The sequence below is a fragment of the Aotus nancymaae genome, unplaced genomic scaffold (assembly GCF_030222135.1).
Source record: "Aotus nancymaae isolate 86718 unplaced genomic scaffold, 86718_ANA_hifiasm-v0.15.2.pri h1tg000089l, whole genome shotgun sequence".
Classification (NCBI taxonomy): domain Eukaryota; kingdom Metazoa; phylum Chordata; class Mammalia; order Primates; family Aotidae; genus Aotus; species Aotus nancymaae.
The window spans coordinates 14,451,532-14,470,644 of NW_026988504.1; the positions used below are offsets into that span (position 1 = coordinate 14,451,532).

The 19,113-nt window shown below is 46.8% G+C and overlaps 1 protein-coding gene across 5 annotated transcripts in view; it reads right to left on the bottom strand.

Annotated features, from left to right (window-relative positions):
• ARSG (arylsulfatase G) overlaps positions 1 to 19,113 on the bottom strand; it is a 144,145-nt gene that overhangs the window by 44,200 nt on the left and 80,832 nt on the right. For all 5 annotated transcript variants that reach the window (XM_012453838.2, XM_064369322.1, XM_012453839.3 and 2 more), the window contains 4 exons: positions 18,901 to 18,948; positions 14,943 to 15,054; positions 10,856 to 10,993; positions 370 to 566 (listed from right to left, as the gene is read on the bottom strand). In XM_012453838.2, coding sequence (XP_012309261.2) covers positions 370 to 566; positions 10,856 to 10,993; positions 14,943 to 15,054; positions 18,901 to 18,948 — 495 coding nt within the window. The remainder of the gene's footprint in view (positions 1 to 369; positions 567 to 10,855; positions 10,994 to 14,942; positions 15,055 to 18,900; positions 18,949 to 19,113) is intronic.

Genomic DNA, 19,113 nt, shown 5'->3' on the forward strand with positions numbered 1-19,113 from the left:
CAGAATTTTTGGGACCAGGGAGGATGGAGAAGAGGAAAATCTTAGAACTGCTCAAGGACTACACAAGCTCACAATGTCAACATCATTCAGCGGCAATTAAGAGCAATACCCAGATAGCCCCAATTGACACACAAGGCGCCAGCAAGGTGCCTGCTCTGTGTGTGCAAACCTTCCCAGGGACTTGGCCTTGGGGGCCCCAACGGACAGGTGTCCAGCATTCAGGCTGGCAAGCCTTACCTGGGCCTCTAGTTCAAAGCAAGCCCCCTGACCTATGAAAGAGGATCTCAGGGCCAGACTCTGCTCTTCACAGGGAATGTGCAAGGTTATCTATTAAAAGGTAGTTAGGCTAGCTGGCTTTTATTACTTTACCTGTAAACCAGAGGAATGTGTTTTCCTTCGCTGTTCGGTCAACTTTGTCCTTGATCTGGCCCACCAGACCGTCCATCTCCCGGAGCCCTGCACCATACAACCTTCCGCCCCGTGGGGCTGCTGGTAGCTGAGTCACAGGTAAGGGCACATGCATGTGGGCCAGACCCACGTATAGCAGGAAGGGCCTCCCGCTGGTGCTGAAACAGGAGAATCAAGAGGTGACTCTGCAGAAGGCTCTCCTGGCTCGTCTGGTGTCTCAGGGATCCTCCCTCTCCTCCAGGAAAATCCCCAAAGCTCCTTCTGTCCCGTGGGCTCAGGAAGGACACGTTTATTCCTAACCTTCCAAGAAATCATGGAAGCAATCTGGTTAGCCAATTAAAAATGAGAATCGCTGGGTGCGGTGGCTCATGCCTGTCATCCCAGCACTTTGGGAGGCCAAGGTATATGGATCACCTGAGGTTAGGAGTTCGAGTTCACCTTCATCGTAGCCCCCAAGATCCCTTTTGCAGATGAAGAATCAGAAGCTTAGAGATTAAAGGACTTACCCCAGGGTGTGCAATTAGCTACGTGAATCTGAATCTTGCTCTTAACTGCTGCACTCTAAAGCCTAAGGCACACACACCTTTAAATTTTATTGTGCAGCATCCAGACTATCCTGTCCATTCTCAGCCCCTCATTCCATTTTTTTTTTTTTTTTTTTTTGAGACAGTCTTAATCTTGTCACCCAGGCTGGAGTGCAGTGGCACAATATCAGATCACTGCAACCTCTGCCTCCTGGGTTCAAGCAAGTCTCCCGCCTCAGCCTCCTGAGTAACTGGGATTATAGGTGCCCGCCACCATGCCCAGATAATTTTGTATTTTTAGTAGAGACAGGGTTTTGCCATATTGGCCAGGCAGGTCTTGAACCTCTGATCTCAGGTGATCTGCCCTCCTCCGCCTCCCAAAGTGCTGGGATTACAGGTGTGAGCCACTGCACCTGGCCAGCTTGTTCCTAAGAGATAAATGGTTGTCTTGAGTTGATCACAGGAAATTCCAAGAACACATATGACCACCAGATAACATCTAGTTCAGGGCTCTGTCAGAGGCCCTGGTGCTCTGCCGCCTCTACTAATCTTGATTCCCTTGAAAGTGTAGAATAAAAGGCTTGGAGGGAGCTGGGGTAGCCTCCAAGCAAAGGTCCCAGCCCCACTCCCAGGCAAGAGCAGCTGCAGAATCACAGTGGTGGCAGGGACCTTCAGGGGGCCCCTCTCCCACAGGCCCATCCATGGGGGGTCTTTCAGAGGACACCAAGCAAGGGTAGTGAGAGAGCACAGTCAACCACATACAGCGGGTGTGGTAGATGCATGCGCCTTTCATGCCCAGAGATTCAGTTGGCCCCAGGGTTCTCCTTAGCTCACCCTGGTTTACACCACCTCACAGCCTTGTTCTATAAGTCAACTGTGCTCTCAAACCCCCTGCATCCTGGCTTCCGGGGTCTGCTGCCCGGGACTGTGCTTACACTCAGTTCTCTTTGATGGGCATAAAACCCTGGACACAAGCCCCAAGACAGGGGCCTCTGCCTTCCCTGTTTAAATCCACACTTTCCCTGCAACATTGCTACAGCTGTGTTGTTCAGAGCAGCAGCCACAAGCCACGTGTAGCTACTTAGATTTCAATTAATGAAAATTAAACCATATTGAAAGTTCCATGGCTCACACGCTAGCACATGGGTGAACCTGGAGAGTATTATACTAAGTGAAATAATCCAGTCACCAAGAAACAAATACTGTATGATTCCACTTGTATGACGTACCCAGAATAGTCAAATTCAGAGAGAGAGGGTGGGATGGTGAGTGGCGGGGAACTGCGGGGAAGAAAAATTGGGGAGTTTATGTTTATTTTTCTGTTAGAAAAAAATGGAAAAGTTCTGAAGATGGATAGTGGTAATGGTTGCAAAACAAAGTGAATGTTCAATGCCACAGAACTTTACATTTAAATGGTTAAGATGGTAAAATTTTATGATTCTATATATCTGTATATATACACATCCACAAATACACACGCGCGCGCGCGCGCACACACACACACACACATTCACACTTCTAGCCACATTTCAAATGCTCAGCAGCAGCAGCAGGTGGCTAGAGGCCAGCAGCTTGGACAGTGCAGACAGAACACATCTCCAGCCTTGCTGAGTTTTTTTCGCACAGCACTGATTCGCAGTGCCTGGGCCCACTCTCCCAGTGACGGTCATGTACGGTTGGGCAGGTTGTGGCCTGCAAGAGGACATCCTGCTGAGTGAATGGGTCCTTATTTCCAGCTTACAATCTACTGGCTGGGTATGCTGCACAGGGCAGTTCCTAGCCAGAGGGGGTATCTTTTTTTTTAATTTTCAGGTAGATTCCACATTGCAGTGGTGCCTAGCGCTGGCTCAAATTTCAAGAATTTTTCAAACCAGTTGTTAAACATGGCCATTGCTAAAAACTGAATTATATGTTTACAATTAAATAAATTATTATTATTATTTTTGCCAGGCACAGTGGTTCATGCCTGTAATCCCAGCACTTTGGGAGGCCGAGGCAGGTGGATCACTTGAGGTCAGGAGTTTGAGACCAGCCTGGACAACATGGCGAAACCCCATCTCTACTAAAAAATACAAAAATTAGCCAGGTGTGGTGGCAGGTGCCTGTAATCCCAGCTACTCGGGAGGCTGAGGCAGGGAAAACTGCTTGAACCCAGGAGGCGGAGGTCGCAGTGAGCCAAGATTGTGCACTGCACTCCAGCCTGGGTGATAGAGCAAGACCCTAAAAAGTCTCAAAAAAAATAAAGAAAATAAATAAATTATATTTTTAAAAAGATAGTACATTCTCACCATTTATCACTGCCTAATTATTACATTCTACTATTATGCATGCTCACGGGATTATTTACATCTGTGGTATCTGTGTGGTGGAAATAACACACAATGGCTTGCTACTGCCCATCATGTCTCAAAGCCACATTCAGTGACATCTCCATAGCTTGAAACCAGCCACGGCGAGAGTGAGTATTGACACCCCAGGAACTGGCAAATGCTACCGATTGTGGCTGTTTTCTTAGAAACCAGTTCACCATGCGTGTGGACAAGGGGTGGTTCCGCTGTCCACCCTTCACCACCCATCATCATCCTCCAAACTCACCCATTATCAAAGTCACATTAGCACCCTAAGCCAGAGGCTTTACAGAGATGGGCAGTTACAAGAGACGGCAGAGCACAGGCTGGTGAAGAGCTCGAGAATCCTGCATCCAAACGTCTGGATTTTTTATTATTTCAAGACTATGTAGCCCTGGACAATTAACTTAACCTCTGTCATCTACAAAATGGGGACAATCAGACCTCCCAGCAGAGTTGTTGTATAACTTCCCACACTAAGCATGTAGTAAATGGGAGCTTTCTTGCTTTTTGTTTTTTGTTTTTGAGATGGAGTCTCACTCTGTCTTCCAGGCTGGAGTGCAGTGGTGTGATCTCAGCTCACTACAACCTCTGCCTCCCAGGTTCAAGGGATTTTCTTGTCTCAGCCTCCTGAGTAGCTGGGACAACAAGCATGTACCACCACATCTGCTAATTTTTGTATTTTTAGTAAAGATGAGGTTTCAAAATGTTGACCAGGCTGGTCTCAAACTCCTGACCTCAAGTGATCTGCCTGCCTTGGCCTCCCAAAGTGCTGGGATTACAGGTATGAGCCACTATGCCCAGCCGCTTTCTTGTTAATAATGTTGAATACATGCCAGCAGTAGTAAGTATAAATGGTGCCCAAGGATGTACCTCTCTCTCTGCATCCTGATGCCAGGCTAGATTCCAAAAGATGACATCAGGCAGAGCCTACATAGACCAGTCCCCTGAGGCATCTGTCCCGCAAGCTACCTCTTCATTATATAGCTGTGTTGAATGGAAAATAGAGTGGGTATACCTTGTGCTTAAAAAAAAAATGCTGATTATAACACAATGTGACTCCACTTTTGTTTTTTAAAACATGTTCATTTCAACTATACCTTAATAAAACCAGGAAACATATGTTTAGGCACCAGCATAGAATGAGGCTAGAACATACTCAGCTCTATTAAAACAGATGATCCTCATCCTGTAATCCCAGAACTTTGGGAAGCCAAGGTGGACGGATTACCTAGGTCAGGAGTTCAAGACCAGCTTGGCCAACATGGTAAAACCCTGTCTCTACTAAAAAATACAAAAATTAGCTGGGCGTGGTGGCATGTGCCTGTAATCCCAGCTACTCAGGAGGCTGAGGCAGGAGAATCACTTGAACCTGGGAGGCAGAGGTTGCAGTGAGCCGAAATTGTGCCACTGCAATCCAGCCTGGGTGACAGAGCAAGACTCTGTCTCAAAACAACAACAACAACAACAACAACACACACACACAAAACAACAGGTTATTTCTGGGATGTGGAATTCAGGGTGATTTTGTTTGTTTGTTTGCCTGCTTGTCTCAGTTTTCCAAGATTTCTAAAGGGAACACACGTTTTTTGTGGGGGAAAACAAATGGAATGGTGACTGGAAAAGGGAAAACACAACCAGCGTCAGGGATCCGGGTTCAGATCCAAAGACCACGCACACCCACAACCCATCTTTCTCCTTTTTCCTATTTGAGTGTAGAGATGAATCTCTAGTGAGTGAGAGAATAAACTAACAAATAGCGATGCAATCGTACCGAACGTCTCCCCCAGGAGACGTGTGCTCTCCGCCTCAGTGACCACGTGCTCTCCGCCTCACGTGGTCATCACACACAGCCGGGTGAGAGGCGGGATGCAGAGCAGGGGCACTTAGACAAGCACGGGGGCCAGCACTGAAGGCAGGTAGTGAGTCAAGTAAAAGAGAGGATTCTGCAGATCCTAGGGGTGAGCTCAGGAAGGCTGAAACATGTCTTTCATCTCTGCATCCTGAGGACCTGTGTGTTAGCCTGCTCAGGCTGGTGTAACAAAATACCAGTTCCTGGGGTGTCTTAGGATACAACCATTGACTTCTCCCAATTCTGTTTTTTGGGTTTGTTTGTTTTTGAGATGCAGTTTCACTCTTGTTGCCCAAGCTGGAGTGCAATGGCACGATCTCGGCTCACTGCAACCTCCATCTCCTAGGTTCAAGCATTCTCCTACCTCAGCCTCTCAAGTAGTTGGGATTATAGGTATGTGCCACCATGCCCAGCTAATTTTTGCACTTTTAGTAGAGATGGGGGTTTCACCATGCTGGCCAGGTTGGTCTTGAACTCCTGACTTCATGTGATTCGCCCACCTTGGCCTCCCAAAGTGCTGGCATTACAGGCATGAGCCATTGTGCATGGCCTCTTTTTTTCTTTTTCCAAGTTCTAGAACGGAGAAGGACCTTGTTTTTTTGTTTTGTTTTGTTTTGTTTCTGTAGAGATGGTGGAGTCACTATGTTGCCCAGGCTGGTCTTGAACACCTGAGCTCAAGCAATCCCCTACCCTTGGCCTCCCAAAGTGTTGGGATTACAGGCGTGAGCCTCCAGGCCTGGCTTTAGGTCTCCCGGTTCTAGAGGCTGGGAAGTCCACTGTCTGGTAAGGGGCTGATTCTTGGCTTACTAACAGACAGCTGCCTTCCCACTGTGTCCTCACGTGGCCAAGAGAGAGCACACCCTAGTCTTTTTCTCTTCTTTTAATACAAACACTAATCCCATCATGGGGGCTTCACTCTCTTGACCTTATCTAAATCTAATTACTTCGTAACGGTCCCACCTCCTAATGCCATCCCATTAAGAGTTAGGATTTCAACGTGTAGTCCATGATACCATGGAATACTGATTTGTTTAAAATGTCTGATTTCAGACCAGGCGCAGAGGCTGACACCTGTAATCCCAGCACTTTGGGAGGCTGAGGTGAGTGGATCACTTGAGGTCGGGAGTTTGAGACCAGCCTGGCCAACACGGTGAAACCCTGTCTCTACTAAAAATACCAAAATTAGCCGGGAGTGGTGGCACACACCTGTAATCCCAGCTGCTCAGGAGGCTGAGGAAAGAGAATTGCTTGAACCCGGGAGGCAGAGGTTGCAGTGAGTCGAGATGGCGCCACTGCACTCCAGCCTGGGCAGTAAGAGTGAGTGACTCAGTCTCAAGAAAAAAAAAGAGAGAAATGTCTGATTTCAGACACCCTGGGCTACTGCTCACCCGGATGCCCGATACACTCCTGCTTATCAAGCCCTGTGTTCCTTATAGGGGCAATGCACAGTCCCAGACCTCGTAGGGAACAGAGGCCCAGCTAACTCTAGGATCTAAGGCCCCATGCCTTCTACCCCGTCCTTTGTCCTATTCAGAGCTCTGCCTTCTGCTTAAAAAGCTAAAATCAAGCATTAGAATTCAGCATTGCTACCAGATTAAGGGGCTAAAGTCAACTAAACTGAATGACCAGCAGTGATACTCAAGTACTATGTGGAGAGCCTTGGGTAAGACACTAAAGCCAACTAAAGACCCAACTAAAAACTCCCTAAGCCCTAGGGTGGACCTCCTTGCCAAGGAAGAGCAAGAAGCCACATACAAGGGATACCTGGTGGGTTTGACAAACAGGTCCAAGTTGGGGGAGGGGCTTGAGGCAGGAGATGAAGTCATGGAGGAGGATGGGCATGGACCCGGGGGCCTTCTCTGCTAATGCTCAGAAAATCATTTGGCACGTGGCAATCCCAAAGAAACCAGTATTTCTGAGGATTTCCTTCGGTAAAGTTAAATGCCAAAAGGACTCATGACTTTTCACTTAATAACCAGTTAATGAATTAACAAAGTGTTCCCCTTTTATGTATAGTAAGGAGGCTGTTGGTTGAGTTGCCTTTTAACTGATTAATTAATGGGTGGATGTCCCAGCCCCATGTCCACTTCAAAGCGGGTGTTAAACACCCCGGAGTCCCCATTCCTTCCCCTAAGAACACAGTGTTGTTCGATCCACTGCAAAAGCAGAAAAGACTGTCCCCAGCAGCCTTGAAGCATCCATGTGCCATGGGGCACAGGGCCCTGAAACCATCCCAAAGATCCAGGGAGCTGGGAGACCCTCAACCCTTCAGATGGGAGAAGAGGCTCTGCCCTTTCTACTATCAACAATCTGAAATAAAACAACAGTTTTACAGAAACTCAGAAGGCCCTGAAAAACCCCTAAGGTGAAATCTCTGAAGCCCTTAGGAGCTGCTTTTGAGATTAAGACCTTAATAGATTTTATTACCAAGAAAAAGGATGCCTGGATCTCCTGCACTGCTGCCTCTACCCTCCCTGTTGAGCTTCTCTCTAAAAAAGTCCAATGTGGGCCAGGCACGGTGGCTAATGCCTGTAATCCCAGCACTTTGGAAGGCCGAAGTGGGCAGATCACCTGAGGCCAGGAGTTTGAGACCAGCCTGGCCAAGATGGTGAAACCCCTGTCTCTACTAAAAACAAAAAAATTAGCCAGATGTGGTGGCAGATGCTTGTAATCCTAGTTACTCAGGAGGCTGAAGCAGGAGAATCACTTGAACCCAGGAGGCGGAGGTTGCAGTGAGCTGAGATTGCTCCACTGCGCTCCAGCCTGGGTGACAGAGCGAGATTTTGTCTCAAAAAAAAAAAGTCCCATATGGCTGATTGAGGGGTGGGGGATTCCTGCATATTCAAGGGGCTGCTGTGATCACTTAGCCACAGGTAGTCCCTTTTTAATTCTGCCCAAGTAGACAGCCGTGCAGCACGTGTTTCCTGGCCCACCTAGGCTAAGGCTGTAGAAGACGCCCAGTTTCTTGGAGCCCATCATCCTCGAGGAGTGTATAATCCTGGGAGGAAGATAAGATGAACATATCTGGGATCATTAGAGGGCAGCACAAGGCAGTTATGAAGGGGGCGGGGAGGGTGACTGTGTGTGCATGTGTGCATGTACATGTGTGTGTATCCACCCGCACCCCAAGGTCTATAGGTGTGCACTCCAGATAAGTGTGCACAATTTGGGAGCTGTCCACTATTTCACAATGTCCATTCTTTGCCTGACATCTGAGCTGACCGAGGTTGTAAGACAGCAACCCTCACACATATACGATTTGTTAGAGATACAATGTGGTATGGTTTTGTTTTCGCTTTTTTGTTTTTGGGATTTTGGGGTTTTTTTAAGAGACAGGATCTCAATGTGTTACCTAGACTGGAGTCCAGCGATGCAATTATGGCTCACTGCAGCCTTGAACTCCTAGACTCAAGTGATTCTCCCAGTTCAGCCTCCCGAGTTAGCTGGCACTACAGATTCACACCACTATGCTCAGCTATTTAATAACTTTTATTAATTTTTTTTTGAGACAGAGTCTTGCTGTGTCGCCCAGGCTGGAGTGCAGTTGCACGATCTCAGGTCACAGCAATCTCCGCCTCCTGGGTTCATGCAATTCTCCTGCCTCAGCCTCCAGAGTAGCTGGGACTACAGATGCGTGTCACCACACCCAGCTAATTTTTGTATTTTTAGTAAACATGGGATTTCACCATGTTGGCCAGGCTGGTCTTAAACTCCTGACCTCAGGTGATCTGCCAGCATCAGCCTCCCAAAGTGCTGGGAGTATTGACGTGAGTCGCTGCGCCCAACCATTTTTAAAAATTTTTTGTAAAGACGAGGTCTCACCATGTTGTCCAGGCTGGTCTGAAATTCCTAGCCTTGAGCAATCTTCCCACCTGGGAAGATTACCCAGTGTTATCCCAAAGCACTAGGGTTATAGGTGTGAGCCACTACACCCAGCCCACTTTTTGTTATTCTTATTTACTTTTATTTAATTTTACTTTTTATTTTTTTGAGACAGGGTCTCACTCTGTCACCCAGGCTGGAATTCAGTGACACAATCTTGGCTCACTGCCACCTATGCCTCCCAGGCTCAAGTAATCCTCCATCCTCAGCCTCCTGAGTAGCTGGAACAACATGTACACATCACCATGCCCAGCTCATTTTTGTATTGCTTGTAGCGACAGGGTTTCACCATGTTGCCCAAGCTGGTCTTGAACTCCTAGACTCGAGCAACCTTCCCACCTCGACCTCCCAAAGTGCTGGGATTATAGGTGTAAGCTACCACCCCCAGCCTTTTGTTAATTAGTAGTTTCTAACATTTCAAGATCAGGAGATTTCACATAAAAGCCAGGTATCCTATCTCTCTTGTAACATGAAAAGATCTGATATACCAGGTTCACATTTTCACAAAGAAGCAACAAGCAGCTGGAGTGAGGTACTAGCTGCCCTCTGTAGATGGGCCATGCGCTATGGGTTCTCTGCAGACCCCCACTCCCTAATGCTCTGCATTCATCCTGCTTCCTTCCCTCTTTAAGGTTACCTATCTGTGCCTTCTAGATGCTGGAATTTGTGACTTCTGTCTGGTAGAATGAAGGATAGTTCCCAAAGATACACAGGGTCTAATTCCTGGAGTCTGTGAATGTTACCTTATATGGAAAAAGGGACTTTTCAGGTGGAATTATGCTAAGGATCTTGAGGTAGGGGGCTCACCTTGGATTCTCCTGGTGGACCCTAAATGCAGTCACAAGTGCGATTATAAGTGGGAGCCAGAGGGGAGATTTGACTAAAGAGAAAATGGCAAGTGAACAACAGAATTAGGGGTGAGAATGACATGGCCATAGCTTAGAAATGCCAGAAGCTGGAAAAGGCAAGGAAGGGATTTTCCCCTAGAGACTACCCAAGAAAACAGCCCTGCTGATGCCTTGATTTTAGTCCCCTAAGACTCATTTTAGACATCTGGCCTCCAGATCTGTAGCAGAGTAAGTTACGATTGTTTTTGCTACTAAATTAGTGGTTGGTTGTTACAGCAGCAATAGAAAAGTCATACACCCTGCCAGCTAGTAAGCTCAACAAATGCCTTGAGTGCCCAGAGTACAGTGGGCAGGCCCTACCCTTGAGGAGCTTATGCCCTAGAAGGAGAGGACAAAATGATCATGACAGTGGAACATGACCGAAATGATCAAAGCCAATAGAGGGATAAGCCCCAGGGACTCTAGGAATATACCTGAGGAATTTCTTTTTTTCTTTTTTTTTTTTGAGATGGAGTTTCACTCTTGTTTTCCAGGCTGGAGTGCAATGGTGTGATCTCAACTCACTGCAACCTCCACCTCCGGGGTTCAAGCGATTCTCCTGCCTCAGCCTCCCCAGTAGCTGGGATTACAGGCATACCCCACCACGACCAACTAATTTGTATTTTTAGTAGAGGCAGGGTTTCACCATGTTGGCCAGGCTGGTCTCAAACTCCTGACCTCAGGTGATCCACCTGCCTCGACCTCCCAAAGTGCTGGGATTACAGGCGTGAGCCTCCGTGCCCGGCCTACCTGAGGAATTTCTAACCCAGGACTGGGGATTTCCAGAAGGTGCTGTTTTCCAGCTTTATTTACAGGAGACATGTATGCATCCCTCTCTGCTGAGCAGCAAAACTCTGCCACAGCCTCGAGAGTGCCAAGGCCAAGAGACATGGTGTGTGTGCAGGGGAAGGTGGAAGTCGGGGGAGGCCCTGGGGAGGAAGGGAGGCTCCTCACCTTGCCTGCTGGATGAACTGGGTTGCTTTCTCAGCATACTTCTGGGCAAGGCTGCTCAAGTTCACTGGCTGCTCCACAATGTTGAGGTTTTCATAGAGAGGGAGGGCCACGTCAGTGTAACAGTCTCTTTGAAGGTTCCTGCATGGAAACCACAGACCGTATTCATTTCCTACGTACTCATGGAGGAAAACTAAATGCCTTAATGCAACAATACACATGCACATAAATACAACACTCTGGCCACAAATGATTTTTCTGGTTGGCCATTTCCTCCCAGTGTAAAAGTCTATGTATAATACTTTCTTCCATTCCCTTTGAATAGATGTTTATGCTCCTTGGACAAGCTGACCACTCTGTAAAGCTTACAGAGACTCTCGTGAGCTAGGGACATTATTTTTTATTATTCCCATTTTGCAGAAAGGGAAACTCAGGTCTGAAGAGGCTAAATTATATCAAGCAGAGTCCCACAGCCAATCAACAGCCCCACTGCTGGCTTTCTCTGCTATCTCACTTCAATCTCAGCCTCTGTGTCTAGTGTGCAACTTGGTGTTTTCTGAAGTCCACAATCGGGACTTCATGTAATATCAGGTATAACAATAGGACAGAATATATAAGGCTGGGCTTGGTGGCTCACATCTGTGATCCCAGCACTTTGAGAGGCCGAGGCTGGCAGATCACTTGAGGTCAGGAGTTTGAGACCAGCCTGGCCACATGGTGAAACCCTGCCTCTACTAAAAATACAAAAATTAGCCGGATATGGTGATGCACACCTGTAATCCCAGCTACTCGAGAGGCTGAGGCAGTAGAATCATTTGAACCTGGGAGGCGGAGGTTGCAGTGAACCGAGACTGCGCCATTGCACTCCAGCCTGGGTGACAGAGCGAGACTCTGTCTCAAAGAAAGAAAAAAACGAGCAAACAAACAAACAAAATCATCTCAGGATTTGGTCTTATAGATTGAAAAGAATCTGAGCCACGGCTGCCCATCAATATGGCTGAGTCATGGTCTGGTCATGATCTCTGGCAAGTTACTTAAGCTCCCAGAGTTATGTCCTTATCTGTAGCATGGGGCGGCCTGTGCCATCCTTACAGCGGTGCTGGTGGTCTAAAAGAGATAATAAATGGTTAGTGCATTGCACACAGCTTCAGTGTATTAGGAATTCAAAAAAAAACCAAAAAAACTCAAGCTCTCAGTTCTGGTCACCAAAGAAAACGAAGAAAGAAGCTGAGAGCAACGGAGACAGAACGGGTAGTAAATGGAATCCTCTTAGGCAAATACATCCTTCTAATAGTGCCGGGAAGGATTTGTGAAGAAATCAAAAATCCCCTTCACACCTACATGCACACACACCCCATTATAGAAATATAGGAGATATGGTCAGACTGCGTAGATAATTGTCAAAAACCACAATTTTTTTTTTTTTTTTTTTGACAGAGGGTCCCACTTTGTCACCCAGGCTGAAGTGCAGTGGCACAATCTCAGCTCACTGCAGTCTCAAACTCCTGGGTGCAGGTAATCCTCCCATCTCAGCCTCATGAGTAGCTGAGACTATAGGTGTGTGCTGCCGTGTTCGGCTAATTTTCTTATTTTTTGTAGAGATGGAGTTTTGCCATGGCCAGGCTGGTCTGGAACTCCTGAGCTCAAATGATCCGCCCACCTGGGCCTCCCAAAGTGCTGGGATTACAGGCATCACAAATTTTTTAAAAGAGGAAAAGAATTATCACCATGCTGGGCATTATAACACTAATCCCATATCTATGTTGAATTTTTCAGCTTTTTATTAAATCATTGCAACTCCATGAGTCATTTACATTCTTTCCTTTTTTTTTTTTCTCTCCTAAGCCACTCATTATTTTCTGTTTAATTTTTTTTTTCTTTTTTGAAACAGGATCTGGCTCTGTCACCCAGGCTGGAGTGCAGTGACATGATCTCAGCTCACTGCCACCTCCCCTCAAGCCATCCTCCCACATCAGTCTCCTGTGTAGCTGGAACTACAGGCACAGGCTACCATACTCGGCTAATTTTTTTATTTTCTGCAGAGATGGGGTTTTGCTGTGTTGACCAAGTTGGTCTCAAACTCCTGGGCTCACACGGTCTACCCGTCTCAGCCTCCCAAAGTGCTGGGATTACAGGAGTGACCTACTGAATCTAGCCTTCTATTGGATTTTTTTTTTTTTCAGCAACATTAGGGAGGATTCATACTCATGGATTTTTAATTTAGATTAACAGGAGATTTTTAACATGGATTAAAAATTAAGGCTGGGTGCAGTGGCTCATGCCTGTAATCCCAACAGTTTGGGAGGCCTAGGTGGGTAGATCTACTAATCTCGTGATCCGCCTGCCTCAGCCTCCCAAAGTGCTGGGATGACAAGCATGAGCCACCCATGCCCAGCCTTGTTTTGTTTTGTTTTTAATTTTTAATTTATTTTTTGAGACTGGATCTTACTCTGTGGCCCAGGCTGAAGTGCAGCAGTGCGATCATAGCTCGCTGCAGGCATGAGTCTTGTTAAAAGGCAGACCTGGGGGTGGGGTGTGAATTTGTCCATCTCTAACAAGTATGTAGGTGATATCCATCATGCTGGTTCAGTGACCACATTATAAGTAGCAAAGATAGAAAGAGCATGGGCTCTGGACTCAGAGAAACCCACATTGGAATCTCCATTCCCACCTCTTACCAGCTCTACCGTAACCTGGGCAACATAAACTTCCTTATCTGTAAAATCAGGCATCAGGTTGGTGCGAAAGTAATTGAGGTTGTTGCCATTTAAAGTAATGGCAAAAACCACAATTACTTTCGCACCAACCTAAGAAATACCTACCTCACACAGTGCTCATGTGGATTACAGATAAATATGGACATGCTTAGAATGTAACGATTTCTCAATAAGTAACCATTATTATATTAATTATTTTTTTATAGAGCAGCTGAGACTCACCTTTCCCAAGTGGCTAAGACACCTGTGGCCTTAGAAATAACCACAGTGCACTGTCTGAATAAGGGGAACACGTGGTTTGTACTGTTTTATTATCTGAGTAAGGCTTATCATCTTTTTGTGATCATAAATATATCACAAAATATTTAGGAAATACAATGAGAAAGAAGAAAATGAAAACCCTGGCTGGGTATGGTGGTTCATACCTGTAATCCCAGCACTTTGGGAGGCTGAGGCACGCAGATCACCTAAGGTCAGGAGTTTGAGACCAGCCTGGCCAACATGGCGAAACCCTGTCTCTACTAAATATACAAAAATTACCCAGGTGTGGTAGCAGGCGCCTTGCAATCCCAGCTACTTGGGAGGCTGAGGCAGGAGAATCGCTTGAACCTGGGAGGCAGAGGTTGCAGTGAGCAGAGAGATCGCAGCACTGCACTCCAGCCTGGGTGACAGAGTAAGACTTCATCTCAAAAAAAAAAAAATGAAAAAAAATGAAAACCCTGAGTCCCAGGACCAGAGAGCTCCCTTGATAACATTTTAGCATAACTCCTTTGAGTCTCTGTCGATAGGACTACAAAGATACGGCTACAGAAGCCATTAAGATCTTACTATTGATGACCTGCTTCCTGCTTTTTTTTTTTTCACTTACTATTATATCATGAACATTTTCCCATTTCATTAAATGTTTTTCGAAACATCCTGTTTGGTGCCTGCTTGGTATTCCAGTATCAGAATGCTGGCTTACTTGTCCACAGTGGGAGAAGCTCAAAAGGGGTTCTGTGTACTTTTTTTCTCTCTCTCTCTATCCCTCCTTATGTTCAGTGCCTGGGCTAGAAGCAAAGCCAGCAAGCAGAGGAGGTGGGAGGGAGGCCCCACATGTGTGAGACCCTGGCAGCACAAGGCTCTCCCCAGCTGAGCTCAATAGTCCAAGGAACCTGGAAAATTTCAATAGAAGAATGTTGTGGACCTCATCATTGAAAGGTTTCTTGCACTCCCTGCAAATAACACATTTAAATTTGCACAGAATGTACCATCTATCTTATTTGCTGTCTTAACTGTTTCCTGTCTGAATCTTTTATTCATTCCTGATGGACCACAGTCTTGGGACTTTGCCTTGTCCTGAAGCCTATCACAAATGTGTCAGGCAGCATTACCTTGATGGTCCATCACCCCGTGGACACGCTGGACAAGGAGGGTGGTTGTATCCTGGAGTATCAGTACAGCCCATATCATGGCTATATGGGATTCCAAAGTAGTAATCAAAACCTGGAATAGAAGCAAGTGGTAAGCACTCCCACGTGGCTGTGGCTCCATGTGCTTGCCTTCGTACACCCACGGCAAAAATTTAATTTCCTATGATTTAATACTGCAGTGCTAGAGAGTATGTAATTAAAAGAGGATTTGATTAATATCCCTTTGTAGTATGCATAGAAAATCACTTTGCTGGGTTCTGGCTGTTAGACTAGATTTGCAAAACATCTTGTGATTAGAATTAACCCAGTTTGGGAGGAAGTGGTGAGAATTAGTGAACACCTAACACCTTCAGTGAAATTATGGACATACTCAGTATTGGGTGAAAACCTACTACACGCATGATGTGTTAAGGGATAAAAAATAAATAAACAAATTGTTCTTAGATGCTACAACCACAGAGAAAAAAATTATAAAACTTTTTTCAGAAAGAATAAGTTCTGTCCTCAAGAGATGTTTCGTGTGAAGAGAAAATAAGATATAAAGATTAAGCAATAAAAGATGAATAGATGAGCCAACAAGAGTGATCAGAGGAAGCTGCCCCCGATAGAGATGGTGATGGGGGTAGGGGCAGGAATCTCAAAATTCTCCTTGAAAGATACTGCTTTTCAGCTGGGACTCAAAAGGCTGGCAGAATTTGGGCTTAGAGTGGAGGCGTGAAGGTGAAGGATGGAAGGGTGTGAGCATTGAGACCCAAAGTCTTTGTGTTGAAGTTTTTTTCTGAGTTCCTCCTTCATTCTATCTCTTCTCCAACCCAAGCTTTTAATCAAAGGCTATAGCTACGTATGCAACTAGAATGCACAAATTCTCCGGAAAAGGGAAACCTTCCCCAATTGCCCAGGCAACTGCTTCGGCTCTCCTTATTTCTCTAGAGGGAGACAGAATTCAAATCTCACAAATAATTGCTATTTCTCATTAGCCTCAAATTCCAGGCCGAGGAACAGAGAGAGCTGGGTTTTCAGCTTCAACTCCTGCCCCTCCAAATGCCTCTTGGCCCTCTCTATAACCACACATCCTAAACGAAGTAAGTTCCCTTCAGTTCCCCGTGAGCGTCATGCCTTGAGGCCTCGGTGGCTTTGCCTGGAATTCTCTGCTCTGTGTCTCTCACAGGTGAAACTGCATTAGCACTTCCCAGCCCAGTTTTAGTGGGACGTTGCCTATAGAATTTCCCTGCTCCTCACTGCATCCTACCTGTCACGACCCTGCATTCGACTCATTCTCCTAGTGTAGCCTACAGACTTTCTATCATCTGGGTAATACCACCTTCCCCATTAGTGATGCACTCCTTCAGTTAAAACATTAGATCTTTGCCAACCCAATATGTGGTGTACGTAGGATAACTAGTAAATGTATGTTGTACTTTTTTTTTCTTTTTGAGACAGATTCTCACTGTCTCCCAGGTTGGAGTACAGTGGCATGATCTCAGTTAACTGCAACCTCCACCTCCTGAGTTCAAGCAATTCTCAAACCTCAGCCTCCCAAACAGAGGGCCTACAGGCACCCGCCACCACGCCCAGCTAATTTTTGTATTTTTGTAGAGACAGGGTTTCAGAATGTTGGCCAGGCTAGTCTCAAACTCCTGACCTCAAGTGATCCACCCGCTTTGGACTCCCAAAGTGTTGGGATGACAGGCGTGAGCCACCAAGTCCAGCTTGTTTGTTGTATTTTTTAAAAATTGATACCTTCATGCTAACTTGGTTTGTACAAATGGATTTGGCTACCCCCTAGGTACACAACATGGCTCTAAAATGTCATTGCATCCAGTATCAGGATGAGTCTCCACGAGGGACAGCAAACTTTTTCTGGAAAGGGCCAAATAGTAAACATCTTAGGTTTTGTGGGTCAGATGGTCTCTGTTAAGGCCACTCAACTCTTATTTCTTCTTTGTCTTCTTCATTTTTTATTTGAGACAGAGTTTCAGTTTTGTCACCCAGACTGGAATGCGGTGGCATGATCTCAGCTTGCTGCAACCTCCACCTCCTGAGTTCGAGCGATTCCCCTGCCTCAGCCTCCCAAGTAGCTGGGATTACAGGCATGTACTACCATCCCAGCTAATTTTGTATTTTTTTAGTAGAGACAGGGGTTCACCATGTTGGCCAGGCTTGTCTCAAACTCCTGACCTCCGGTGATCCACCCTCCTCAGCCTCCCAAAATGCTGGGATTACAGGCATGAGCCACTATGCCCGGCCTGGCTGTTTTCTAACAAAATTTTATTTACAAAATCAGGCAGCATACTGGATTTGAACCACAGGTCTGGGCTAGCCACTGAGCTAGATCACAGACATCCTCATACCCCAGTGTTAGAAAGGCCGCGCTGTGTTTGCAGAAGCCCTGACCTGAGGAATAGCCCAGGGCAGCAAGAGGAGCCTGGGCGCTTAGAAGGAATGTGTGAGTGCACTTGGCATGACCCAGGGCATGTGTGAAGGGGAAGCCAGGACGCTGATGAGAACCAGGACAGTGCACCACAGAGAAGATGTAAGAGGCAGGAGGGAAGAGGAGTGAACTTGGATGTGAGCATGAGGAAACCTCAGAGTGTCCATGCCAGAGGGCTTTTTGGAATTGCCTGGTCTAAAGACAGCAAATAGGTAGGAGATACTCTTTCTTCCCACTTCCTGCACCCACAGCAGACAGCAGATCCTTCATGGCACCACTTCCTGCTGCATAGGAGCTGGTCTCAGTATCCCCTCAGCACAGGAATGTGCCCTCTAGGTGCCAATACCTGATCTTGTCCAACCCCCAATTGCCAAGTGAGAAAACTGAAGACCAAGGAAGAAATAAGTTGTGGAGAAATTTTCAGTGAGTGCAAAAGCCAGGTCTCCACTTCCCCCATCTGCATTTTTTTAAAAGCATATATGGACGATGCCATGAATGCCCAATTGGGAAAAGGGGCCCTAGGGAGGAGAGGCAGAGGAACGGGCATCGAAGGGGAGATAAGCATTGAAGAAGATGTCAGCCAATGGGGCTACTGACCACTGGGGCCCCCGCTGAAGGTGAGCTCCAGGCCAACCCTCTGAAAATCATTCACCAAATGCAAAGACCTTCAGATGCAAACCTTCCACCAGGTCTAGGGCAGAACAATTCAGCCCTTTTCCACAGTGATAGGGAGAGATACTGGGGCCAGGGAGGGGAGAAGTCTGCAAAACAGAGAAGCACATTTGCTTATAAAATGGCAGGAGAGGAAGGGGACCCAATGTAGGGCCAGGGACAGGAGAAGCCACTAAAGTTGACTGCCTTTAGGAGAAAGTCCATGGCTTCCCATAGGAAATGGAAGAGGTCAGGGAAAGCGCAGTGGCACGAATTACAACTTTGAAAAACCATCAATAATTCAGTGAATTGAACGTTTGGAGAATCCGCCCTTCAGCAAAGTGATTTTCAGAGAACCGGCTTTGGCAGCTTGATCTTGGCCTACTTCCCCAAGGCCAGCGGGTGTGGAAGCAAAGGCTGCAGGAAGAGGCCAAGAGGCAGCATCTCCTGTTTGGGTCTATGGCCAGGTTTCCTGCTTCGGTGAACCCATCAGTCAGTTTTGTTCTTCCCAGATTAGCCGAGTCTGGACCTCATGGGGCGGAAGGTTCCCTGAGGTGTAAAGAACCGGGAGATGGCAAAAAAGCTGATGGGCCTGTGATGGGGCAGCTGGAAGGGCAAACAGGCACCAAGGAAGCAGAGCCAGGGAAGGTGCCACCAAGTGGGGTGTATGGTCCTGGGGGAGCCCTGGCACCCCAAATGCACCCAAATGACCTTATTAACAAAGATGTCCTAACTCAAGGTTGCCCCCAGACAGGATGGCTTAGCTGTTCATGGAATCTCACACAGAGATGTTTATTTTCTATTTCCCAGGTAACGAATCTCCAAAAGAATTCTTACCACGGAAGTTGGGGTGATATGAGCCGTGGTGCCCAAGATGCCATTTGCCTGTAGGAAAACAAAAGAGATTTTCAGAGGAATCCCCCTAGGGGTACCACAACCCCCTGAGGAGCTGATCACACACTCAACTCTTCATCGGCTTTGCCTTGTGCTGTGGACAAGCAGAGAGAGGCTGCAATGCGGTGTACAAGCCAGGCTTTGCTCTCTGAGGCC